This window comes from Gorilla gorilla, chromosome 22 (genome assembly GCF_029281585.2).
Source record: "Gorilla gorilla gorilla isolate KB3781 chromosome 22, NHGRI_mGorGor1-v2.1_pri, whole genome shotgun sequence".
Lineage (NCBI taxonomy): Eukaryota > Metazoa > Chordata > Mammalia > Primates > Hominidae > Gorilla > Gorilla gorilla.
This window is the reverse complement of record NC_073246.2, coordinates 32,606,866-32,619,655: the sequence shown is the minus strand read 5'-3', so window position 1 is coordinate 32,619,655 and position 12,790 is coordinate 32,606,866. Positions and strand designations below refer to the sequence as shown.

At 37.0% G+C, this 12,790-nt stretch overlaps 1 protein-coding gene across 1 annotated transcript; it reads left to right on the top strand.

Moving 5' to 3' along the window:
- Window positions 1–11,160: 11,160 nt before the first annotated feature.
- KRTAP21-3 (keratin associated protein 21-3) lies at window positions 11,161–11,478 on the top strand. Its single transcript, XM_031005285.2, has one exon. It carries the CDS (start codon window positions 11,179–11,181, stop codon window positions 11,476–11,478), a length of 300 nt encoding a protein of 99 aa, XP_030861145.2. The 5' UTR covers window positions 11,161–11,178.
- The last annotated feature ends 1,312 nt before the right edge of the window (window positions 11,479–12,790 follow it).

Below are 12,790 nucleotides of genomic sequence, written 5' to 3'. Positions count from 1 at the left end.
GCGTTCTTATTTCCCCACATTCTCTCCAGCATCTGTTGTTTCCTGATTTTTTAATGATCGCCGTTCTAACTGGCATGAGGTGGTATCTCACTGTGGTTTTGATTTGCATTTCTCTAATGACCAGTGATGATGAGCTATTTTTCATATGTTTGTTGGCAGCATAAATGTCTTCTTTTGAAAAGTGTCTTTTTATATCCTTCACCTACTTTTTGATGTTTTTTTTCTTGTAGATTTGTTTAAGCTCCTTGTATATTCTGGATATTAGCTCTTTGTCGATGCATAGATTGAAAAAACTTTCTCCCATTCTGTAGGATGCCTGTTAACTCTGATGACAGTTTCTTTTGCTATGCAGAAGTTCTTTAATTTAATTAGATCCCATTTGTCAATTTTGGCTTTTGTCGCCATTGCTTTTGATGTTTTAGTCCTGAAGTCTTTGCCCATGCCTAGGTCCTGAATGGTATGACCTGGGTTTTTTTCTAGGGTTTTTATGGTTTTAGGTCTTATGTTTAAGTCTTTAATCTGTCTTGAGTTAATTTTTGTGTAAGGTGTAAGGAAGGGGTCCAGTTTCAGTTTTCTGCATATGGCTAGCCTGTTTTCCTAACACCATTAATTAAATAGGGAATCCTTTCCCCGTTGCTTGTTTTTGTCAGGTTTGTCAAAGATCAGATGGTTGTAAACGTGTGGCATCATTTCTGAGGCCTCTGTTCTGTTCCATTGGTCTATATATCTGTTTTGGTACCAGTACCATGCTGTGTTGTTTACTGTAGCCTTGTGGTGTAGTTTGAAGTCAGGTAGTGTGATGCCTCCAGCTTTGTTCTTTTTGCTGAGGATTGTCCTGGCTATATACGCTCTTTTTTGGTTCCATATGAACTTTAGTTTTTTCTAATTCTGTGAAGAAAGTCAATGGTAGCTTGATGGGGGTAGCATTGAATCTGTAAATTACTTTGGGCAGTATGGCCATTTTCACGATACTGATTCTTCCTATCCATGAGCCTGGAATGTTTTTCCATTTGTTTGTGTCCTCTCTGATTTCCTTGAGCAGTGGTTTGTAGTTCTCTTTGAAGAGGTCCTTCACATCCCTTTTAAGTTGTATTCCTAGGTATTTTATTCTCTTTGTAGCAATTGTGAATGGGAGTTTACTATGATTTCGCTCTCTGTTTGTCTATTATTGGTGTATAGAAATGCATGTGATTTTTGCACATTGATTTTTGTATCCTGAGACTTTGCTGAAGTTCCTTATCAGCTTAAAGAGTTTTTGGGCTGAGACGATGGAGTTTTCCAAATGTACAATCATGTCATCTCCAGACAGACACAATTTGACTTCTTCTCTTCCTATTTGAATACTCTTTATTTTTTTCTCTTGCCTGATTGCCCTGGGCAGAACTTCCAACACTATGTTGAATAGGAGTGGTGAGAGAGGGCATTCTTGTCTTTTGCCAGTTTTCAAAGGGAATGCTTCCAGCTTTTGCCCATTCAGTATGATATCGGCTGCTGGTTTGTCATAAAGAGCTCTTATTATTTTGAGATACATTCCATCAATACCTAGTTTATTGAGTGCTTTTAGCATGAAGTGTGTTGAATTTTATCCAAGGCTTTTTCTGTATCTATTGAGATAATCATGTGGTTTTTGTCATTGGTTCTGTTTATGTGAAGGATTACGTTTATTGATTTGCGTATGTTGAACCAGCCTTGCATCTGAGGGATGAAGCTGACTTGATCGTGGAGGATAAGCTTTTTGATGTGTCGCTGGATTTGGTTTGCCAGTATTTTATTGAGGATTTTTGCATCAATCTTCATGAGGGATATTGGCCTGAAGTTTTCTTTTTTTGTTGTATCTCTGCCAGGTTTTGGTATCAGGATGATGCTGGCCTCATAAATGAGTTAGGGAGGAGTCCCTCTTTTTCTATAGTTTGGATTAATTTTAGAAGGAATGGTACCAGTTCCTCTTTGTACCTCTGGCAGAATTCAGCTGTTAATCCGTCTGGTTCTGGGCTTCTTTTTCGTTAGTAGGCTATCAATTACTGCCTCAATTTCAGAACTTGTTATTGGTCTATTCAGGGATTCAACTTGTTCCTGGTTTAATCTTGGGAGGGTGTGTGTGTCCAGGAATTTATCCATTTCTTCTAGACTTTCTAGTTTGTTTTTTTGTGTAGAGATGTTTATAATATTCTCTGGTGATGGTCTGTATTTCTGTGGGATCAGTGGTGATATCCCCTTTATCATTTTTTATTGTGTCTGTTTGATGCTTCTTCTCTCTTTTCTTCTTTATCAGTCTGGCTAGCGTGCTATCTATTTTATTCATCTTTTCAAAAAACTACCTGCTGGATTCATTGATTTTTTCGAAGGGTTTTTCGTGTCTCTATCTCCTTCAGTTCTGCTCTGATTTTAATTATTTCTTGTCTTCTGCTAGCTTTTGAATTTATTTGCTCTTGCTGCTCTAGTTCTTATAATTGTGATGTTAGGGTGTCGATTTTAGATCTTTCCCACTTTCTTTTGTGGGCATTTAGCGCTAATAATTTTCCTCTAAACACTGATTAAGCTGTAGCCCAGAGATTCTGGTACATTGTGTCTTTGTTCTCATTGGTTTCAAAGAAATTATTTATTTCTGCCTTAATTTCATTATTTACCCAGCAGTCATTCAGGAGCACGTTGTTCAGTTTCCATGTAGTTGTGCGGTTTTGAGTGAGTTTCTTAATCCTGAGTTCTAATTTGATTACACTGTGGTCTGAGAGACTGTTTGTTATGATTTCCGTTCTTTTTAAATCAAATTCGGCGTCCATTCACAGTAAAAAAAAAAAAAGTGATTAGTAAAATTTGTGAGGAATATTTATCTTTTAGAAGACAAATTTTAGCATCAAGTTTATGGTTGAAGTCCTAAAAATTGCCACAAATGAGTAAGATAATGGTGTCCACCATCACCATTTAAAAAATTAATAAGGTAATAAGATGAAATAATGCATGCAGCTAATGTAAGACTAGGTGAGTTGGCTACTGACTCAGAAAACCTAAAAGAACAGCTAAAAATATTAAAAATAAATAATAAATTTCTCAAGGGCATCAGTTATAAATAAATACACCAAAATAAATACCAATAAAATCTCGTAGTGAATAGACTGGAAACAGGATGAAGTCAAGACAGCAGACTCTTCACTCATTTATTTTATAGCTATGGTTCTCCAGCTTCAGCATGCATAAGAATCACTGGAGACTGTGCTGAAACAGATTTCTGGGCCTCAGACATGCTGATTCCAGAGATGCTGATTCAGTTTTTCTGGGTGGGGCTTGAGAATTTGCCTTTCTAACAAGTTTACAGTGATCCTAATGCTGCTGGTTCCTGGACTATTTTTGAATAGCCTACAACTCTGTGAAGTTGAAGTCTTATCCAGCCATGTTTCACAAAAAAGCAAGCCTTGCCAAATCTTCAATACCCTTTCATGTGTGCTATCCCAGTGAAGTACACCTTCACCTCCTGAAGCCCACTCCCTCATTGGGACTTCGTAATCCAGCATTCATCTGTTTCCCACATTCACCTCTAAGTTCTGGAAGAAAACATTCATCTGTTTTCCAATTCTACCTCTAAGTTTTGGAAGAAACATGGGTCCTCCTGTTTCTTCCAAAACTTAGAAGTAGTTAGAGAACAAAGGTAAAACTCCACCATCAACCCTAATTCAATGTCATTGCCATTCCTAAAACTTAAAAGGAAGAGAAGATAGAAAAGAAAAGATAACGAATAGAGAAAACAGGTCAGAGAAGCTGAAAGGAAAGCCTCCAATGCAGCCACGCCATTGTTGGAGATGGTTTTTACCTGTAAGTTTCTCAGCCTTGCAGCATCCACTCCCCATGCCTTTCAATCCCCTTGTACCTACTCATTGCTTTTCTCAGATATTGTGCTTTCAGATTGATTTGATTTCAGATTCATTGCTTTTCTCAGATATTGCACTTTCAGATTTATTTGAAGCTTTCCTTTATTTAGAGCAGTGACTCAAATCCGAATGCATGTCAGATTCCATTAAATGGCAATACCTCAGTCCCACCTTTGAGATTTTGGTTTTATTGGTCTGAGATGGGAGTACTGGCATTTTATTAAAGTTTTCCCACGAAATACAATGCACATCCATGATTGAGAAGATATCCCTATCACCTCAAATTTGGCTAAGAATTGTGCCCCAGACCACAGAAGTGAGAATTTTCCCCAAGTTGCCAAACCATCTTTCTTTTCTTCCACCTGGAAATGTGTACTTTCCATTTGATTGAGATTAAAGTTAAAAGTATCTCTGTGGTTAAATTTGTGTGGAGAATGCAAATTATAACAATGACTGAGGATTCAGGCAGTTCAGCATCTGACTTACGGTTGATGACTGATTTTATGCGTCAACTTGGCTAAGCTACAAAGACCAAATGTTTGGTCGAACACCGGTCTAAAGGTTGCTATGATGATATTTTTCAGATAAGGTTGGCATTTAATCAGCAGACTTGAGAAAAGTCACGTACCTTCTATAATGTGGGTGAGCTTCCTTCAGGCAGTTGAGGGCCTTAAGAGAAAAGGGTGATGTCTACCAGAGGAAGAGGGAAATCTGCCTTCAACCTGAGTTCACATTCAAGTTGCAAGATCAGCTCTTCCCTGGGTCCCCAGCCTGTTCAGCAGATTTTGATTTTGCTAGCCCCTACAATCATGTGAGCCAATGCTTTAAAATCTGCCTCTTCTCTCGCTCTGTCTCTCTGTATCCCTCCCTCCCTCTCTCTCTCTCTTTATTGTCCCCCAATTTCTCTCCCTCTCCTTGCTTCTCTCTCTTCTCTCTCTCCCCGCTTATCTCCCTTCTGGCCTCTCTCCTCTCTACTCCTCCTCCTTTTCTCCCTCCCCACTTTTCTCTCTTTTCTCTCCCCCTCTACTCTCCTCTTTCTCTCTCCCCCTCACTCTCCCTCTTTTTTCTCTCTTCCCTCTCTTTCTCTTTCTCTCCTCTCTCCCTCATTCCTCTTTGCCTCTCTCTCCCTCACTCTTCCGCCTCTTCCTTCTCTCTCTCTCTCTCTGTGTGCGTGTGTGTGTGTATGTATGTATTTCCTTCATGCATCCTGTAGGTATGTGTATACACATACTTACATGTAGACACACACATCCTACTGTTATTTTTTCTTCGGAGGACCGTAACACACCATTGAACTAGGTGGAAGTGACATTAACTGCTAAGGCCCTGGGGTTTATGGCTTCCCTTTGGGCAACTTTGTCCCCTGAACAGAATACAGATCAACATTGAGTCCCCTGAATTTCTCTTAAACCTGAGCATGAGATAGTCTCTCTAGGGTCCTCAGCTCCAGAGTCTGTGATCTCTGTTCCTTATCTCACCCCTATTCAGAGCTGGTAAGATATGCATAAAGGATGGTGGATGATAAACCTAAAATCTAACATTTGGGTTCTAAAACCTTTACAAATATTCAGACTTATGTAGCAGCTAGATGACTGAGCTTTCCACAATAACCTCTGCACTTTAGATTCCAGTTTCAGAACTGCACATTAAACCAATTTTGGCAGAGGGTACAAGGCAAATGTTAGATAAAACATGGAATATTAACCTTCACAGCAAAACCTTTTAGATTCATTTAGACAACTGATTGCTCAAATAGCCTGTTTTCCATTATTGTCTAAGCTTTGTGAATCACAGAAAGTACACTGCTAATCACCACTTGTCTGGTTTTAAACAGGTCAGAATGTCCTCAAAAATAAAAGCTCAGTAAGCCATTAACCTTTTGTGTTGGCCACTGCTATTTTATCTAGAGACCTTCTTATGAGGACAAGACGATTGATCTATGGCAGTGGTTCTGAAATGATAGTGTGTATTAAATTAACCAGAGTGCTTGAAAAACATAGAGTTTTTGGGTCCTACTCCTAGACCTTCTGATTTAGTAGGTTTTGGGTAGAACCTCAAAATCTGCAATTTTAACAAATTCCCAAGTGATGCTGATAACTGCTGATCCATACACTCCACTTTTAGAAACTCTAACTCTTAAAAATTGCAGTGGAGCAAATGAATTAATGGAAAATATATTTTTTCACCTGGGTTCAGTAGGTGATCAACAGGGATTTATCAAGCACTTAATATGTGCTTGGTCAGCACCATGATAGTGTTGTGTAGATGAGAATAGTTGCTGGGATCAAAGAACTAACCATCCATTTGGAAGATCAAGACTAACATACCTATTTGTAGAAAAGAACAAAACTTGAGATATAACAGCTTATGTGTCACAGATGAAAAGACTGGCAGGAGTTCACAGGAAAGGAAGATAATGAGGACTCCGGGAACTGCAGAAAGCTTCTGTCGAAGGGCAAATGAACTGGGCTTGGAAGAACTGCATTAATAGATTAGAAAATCAGAAATTCAAGGTGGGAGAGTCACATGGGGACAGAGGCAGAATGGGCATTAAATCGGCTGTTTAGGGGAAATGGTTGGTGTCTTGCACATGAATGTATTTAACAAATAATGTGATGATTACCATGACTTAGAGTGGTAAACAGATTTGGAATGGTTAGGGGAAGAGGTATATTATGAGAGATCTGTGAGCCCAGGCAGAGGATATAGAATTAGCACAGTAGGAGATTCAGAATATTAAGCAGAAGAAATGCATGATAAAAGTAATATGTAGGAAATATAAATTTAGAAACAATGTGCAGAATAGGTTGGACAGTGTGGAAATGAAAGATGCATTGAGTTCCTGGAGCTAAGGGCTTATTGGGGTGGGGGGGTCCAAGAGTGAGAAGATTAGGACCAGAATTAAGCCTGTTGCAGTAAGAGTAAGAAAATAGATACCCAAATTTTGTATGGAAAATGATTTGTTTCAGTGACATAAACAAATGCATAAATGTGGTACTTTTGAACGTGGGTATTCATCAAGAAAGGAAATGTTATTAACAGGGAGAAATATTTTTAAAATTTAGTTTTGCCAGAGAGATGTATCTGGTTTTGGATATGTTGATTTGAGGTAATAATACATTCAAAAAAAAATTCTCTAGCTAAGATTTGTATATTTAAGGAGAGTACACGACATATCAATTTGAAAGTAACTGATATTAATTTTTTATTTAAAGCTGTAAATGTGAGAGAAAATATTTACTCACACACATTTATTCCTTAAGTTTTAATGGATCACTTTCTATAAGTCAGACATTGTAGTGGGAGTACAAATGGGAAATTAATAAGAGAATTTAGAGAGAGAAAGTCAAGGAATTGAATCTAGGAAGGACTCCTTAGTTAGAGTTTGGGTAGAGTCAGAGGAATAAATGAAGGAAACACATGAGAGGTACAGTTGTAAAAAGAGAACGAGGATGGTGTTGAAAAGGGTTGGAAGTAGAGGAAATGGTACCTTGTGGCAGCAGAGGTCAACGGTAACCATGGAGAAGAAATGTGACTGGCATTGGCAAAAGAAAAAATTAAAAATCTGTTAGGGAAGAGTAGGCAGAAGAAGGGAGTAGATTTGAAGAGACTGATGAAGATAGAGCCATAGAGCAATAAAAGTAGAAACAAGTTAGGATACCACGTTGGTGGAGAGCTAATAATTTGAAGGAAGAAAAAAATACCTCATCTTCTGAGACTGAAGGGAAAACACAACAGAAATATGACTTATTTTCAGTACAATCTTTTTTTCAAAATTAAACATATTTTTACATAAATCTATAATGATTAAATATTTTTTTGCATATAATATAATCTACTCATAAATTATATATGCATTTAAATGTGAACATTAAATGGATGCTGACTTTGAACTAAAGGTATTTCTATTAATATTATCATAGTATTCAATTTTTACATGAATACTTTGGAGAATGAGATAAATTAAATCTAACAAAGTGAATTATAAAATATCTAGTAGTATAATAAATCGCTTATTTTCTTCTTTCTATTTAAAAAAATTTGCAGGCAAATGAATGTGAACATTCACATTTTCTTTCCCCTGACGTAGAGAAATCTTCATGAGGATGGAGAACATAGGAGTTAAGCCACTTTCAGAGGTGGGAATGGAAATTTTCAGATTTGATGAGGTTCCAGGTAGAGAAATAACAACATTGATTCAAGAAAGAAAAATGGGCCTAAAAGGTCAGTAGTATATTTGGTAAGAAGTAGAAAATAGCTGGGGGAAGAATATGAAACTTAATTTTACCATCACATATTTTGGAAATTTATTGGTGATTTTACAGAGATGGCTATTATGGTCAAAGACATAGTTGTATACTTTACAAATGAAGGCTGGGGGTATACAAATTCCGAATTTTACTTAAAGTTGCACAGGGTCATCACTGCTATTAACATGAGACCTTAGCTGAGAAAATGAAAGGGAAAATATAGGGAAGATGAATAAATTTGCAATAAATTTTGCATTTGACTTAATGTGGTGAATTTTTACTAATGAAAACCTGAAAATAATTACATAATATGTCATCAACAATTGGGAAATTAAGCAGAAACAAATTTTCAGAATACGAATGAATTCTTATATGGTTAGGAAATACTTTTCAGAGCAACTCAGCATTTTTGGGTCAAGAGAAAAATAGCAACCACAATTCCTTACAGTCACATGAAAGTCAAAAGTCTGAAAAGGAACAGATACTTAAGTGTATGAAATGATAGAAAAAAAAATCCACAATAAAATACATATTGCAGTTCTAATTTCCCTGTACAAAGTAAGATGCTTGCAGGGGTATAGAATGTACAGAGCAAAATATAAAACAAAAATAAAAATAATAATAAGGTTCTCACTTTTAAAGAGACTACATATATTAAAATAGGTAACATGAGACATATGTGCAAAGAGACACATGATACATCATAATACGGATAATTTGCAGCAAAAGATGGTTCAAATAAAGTATCAATTAAAAACATTTTTTTTAGAAAGATGATCTCACTCTGTCACCCAGGCTAGAGTGCAGTGGTCTGATCATAACTCACTGCAGCCTCAAATTCCTGGGCTTACGGGATCCTCCCACCTCAGCCTCCTGAGTAGCTGGGACTATAGGCATGTGCCACCACATTCTGCTAATTTATTTTATTTTATTTTGTAGAGACAGGGTCTCATTATGTTGCCCAGGCTAGTCTGGAACTCATGCCCTTAAGTAATCCTCCTGCCTTAGCCTCCCAAAGTGGTGAAGTTACAGGTGTGAGCCACTGTGCCCAGGTACCAAATTTTAGAAGCTCTTTTCAGATTGTCTGAGATTCAATCCTCACTGAGCATCTTAAATATAGATTTTCAACTCTCATGGGCAAGAAAATACCATATTTAGGTTGAGTTGAGACTAATTTTGTAATTGAGTCCCATCAAAGGTTTATTTTCAAAATATTCAGTTTAATCTAGGCAAAACTGCTTACCCAATGGTTATTTTAAAAGATGACCTGTTTGACTTAATGTGGCCTATTTGCTTGTGCTGTATAAAAACGCCAACAGTCTCTTTAGTGATTTGGAAACTTGAACGCTCATAAGATTTTCATATTTGAACATATACTCAAAGACAATAACTTTCAAAAGAACTTAAAAGTTATTTCTCAACTTAAAAAGTTATTTTCTTACACAAATATGTTAGTTTATTGAACAATGTCAAGCTGGTTTTCTTTACACAATTGTCCTCCTAAGGATAATTAAAATGCTATCATGGCGTTCCAGTTTGTACTCCTACTACAATACCTGGCATTTAGGTGCAAGTAAAACTTACAGCACATATGTAAATTGTGAATACTCTGAAGGTACTTTTATTTTATAGTGTTTGATAGCACATTTTAAAATCTTGGAAACTCTATTTCTTGGAATACATTTTAATACCTCCCAGTCCTAGTGTTCCTGGAAACATAATTGGAAAATAAAATGCCACAAATTCAATGCAACCATGGCTAGTGCTGAAGGAAAGATCTTTGCTCAAGAGAATAATTTAGCAAATAATGGTTTTGAAGAAATAGGACATTACTAAGTACACTGGATAAATGGTTGTGATTTCTGTATCTCAAAATATTGAGCTGATTATGCCATTAATTTGCTCAAAATATTCTCTGGTTCTCCATTACCTTTAGAATGAATTCCACACTTTTTACCTTAATATTCAAAGCTCTTTATTATTTGGCCCCAGTTTATTATACTTTTTTTAATCTATTTTATTCCCTAAAGAAAAAAAGAAATTCCTGCCTTCACAGACCCTATATTCCAGTGAGAAGAACAGTCAAGAAAATTAGTAAAATGCAAGTCTATCATATGGTGATAAATGGCTTGATAAATGCTAAGTAGAGAATAAAGATATATCTGTGGGAGGGTGCTAGCTATAAATAATACTATTCAGGGAGGGCCTCCTTGAGTGACATTTGAACACATTCTGATGGCAGTGAGGGAATGAGTCATAGATATGGGTGTTAAATAGTAAAAACTGCAGGTGAAAGCCCAGCATGGATGAAGGCCCTAAGTGGACCTGTGTCTGGATTGTTTTGAGGTCTATTTCATAGGATTTCTCTTTCCTTTTTCTCTAACCGCATCAATCTGAGAGTTTTTTTGTATAAATGTTTCTCTTCCTTACTAAGCTGGGAGTTCATTGAAGGCCTGTTCTTGGTCTTATTTATGTTTTTCATTTTTATTTTTATGTTATTTTCAGCAGTGCCTACTGTCATGTTCTGTTTTTTAGGAAAGTTCTCAATAAATTCTAATATTATAGAATTGAATGCATGTTTCTCAATTTAGCCTTCCTATGCCTATCCTCTCCTGAGTAGTACAGTTGTGGATTGGATGGTAATACTGGTGGCACCTGAAAAGGTAGGAATCACTAAGCCCCTTCCTTTCTCTAGGAGGCTGGGGATGGGGATTCTCAATGTTTTGGGTTAGAGCTGAGGGAAGTACTTCCCTGCAAGATTTAGCATCATGATATTTGTGGAGTGTACATTTGGGGCTCACTGAGAACATGTATACAGAGTGTACAAATTACTTTTTACAGTCTATGATTAACTTTCAGGAATTAAATGAAGGTCTAAAATAAGAGGCTTTCTTAGGACACAAAATAAAACAACAACAAGCTTGTTAAATATAAATTCTTGTGGGAATGAGAAGGCAAAGTAGGGATGGCACACACTTTGCAGACCTCTTATTATATAGAAAGATCCCAAGGGTTCCAAACTCCAGAAATGTTGTTACCTGGCTGAATTCTCATCTCCTGACACTATGTATTTCAATTACGGAAGTGTGTGTGGGAGCTGTGGATTTGGCTCTTGCTATGGTTGTGGGTATGGCTGTATACACAGCACCCACTGTGGATGTAACGGTTATTATGGTTATGAAAATAAATATTCTGTTATAGATGATCTGATTTTTTTGCTTCTAAGAAATACCATTGAGCATTGTTTCTTATTTAGTTTCTCAAAGATCTATTCTGCTTTAATCACCTTCAATCCTGATAGCTCTCCGTTAGAGAAAAATGACTCATCTGGTGAAAACTCCATTTGTCTTCAAAGTACCTGTTAGTCATGGACATAATGTGGTTTCACTGAGAGATGGAAAATATGATTATTTTGAAATTTTGAAAAATATAAAATGCTCTTTGTGTGCGTGTATGAGTCAACACCAATTTGGGGCATGTTTTACCCCCTTGAAAGCCAGACCACTGTGTAGATTAGTTGATCCTTAGCTTCTTAGAAATTTCTTCTTAACTTTCAGTAACTCTTTTTCTCTTTATCTTTTCTACTCTACATAAAACTTGAGTTATTTAATTGTCAGTATCCACCACATATTTAATATTAAATAAATATGTACCTGTTAATTAGATACACTTCTAAATATACAAAATGAAGAAAGGAAGTGGAATGATATCATCCTTAGTGTAGAATAGTAGATTATTATCAGCCAAAGCAAAGGGAGGAGGAGAGAGAATCACTGAAACATTTTTTTTTCTTTTCGAGATGGAGTCTCGCTCTGTCACCCAGGCTGGAGTGCAGTGGCGCGATCTCGGCTCACTGCAACCTCCGCCTCCCAGGTTCAAGTGATTCTCCTGCCTCAGCCTCCCAAGTAGCTGGGATTAAGGCACCCGCCACCGCGCCTGGCTAATTTTTGTATTTTTAGTAGAGACGGCGTTTCACCATGTTGGCCAGGCTGGTCTCGAACTCCTGACCTTATAATCCACCCGCCTTGACTACACACACACACACACACACACACACACACGAACACAATGATTCTAATTCTAATTCCGTCGGCCTTTTCTCAAACATTCTCATAGACAGTTCTGTCACTTTTTTCGGGATTCTGGTTAATATCAACTCCTTAGGAGACTTTGCCTAACATTCCACTTGAAATAGAAATGACATTCTTACACTATTTCCCTGTTCATCACCTTGCATCTACTTCTCCTCTTCCTCCTCTTCTGCCTTCTCCTCCTCCTTCTACTTCTCCTCATATCTTTCTCTCTCTCAAAATCAAAGTCAAAAATCAGTTGTTTTTTTCTTCAGTTATATTTGTTACATAATTATACAATTATTTAAGAAAGCCCGGTGACAGAGTGAGACTCATCTAAAAAAAAAAAAAAAATCCTGACTCCATTCCTGTGGTGGCGAAGGAATTGCTCTATGAGACTGCTATGTATGATAAAGTGAGTCTAGGACTATTTATATGGGGATATCAAACAATTCTCCTCTATGGCAAAGTGTAGTCACAACGTTTCTCTTTCTTAAAAAGCACAGGCTTTGGGGCAACAGAGAGTGACATTAGATGCCAGTGTTCCCATTCCTAGCTGTGCATGTGTCAGAAAACGTCTTAATCTTCATATTTCATAAGTCTCCTC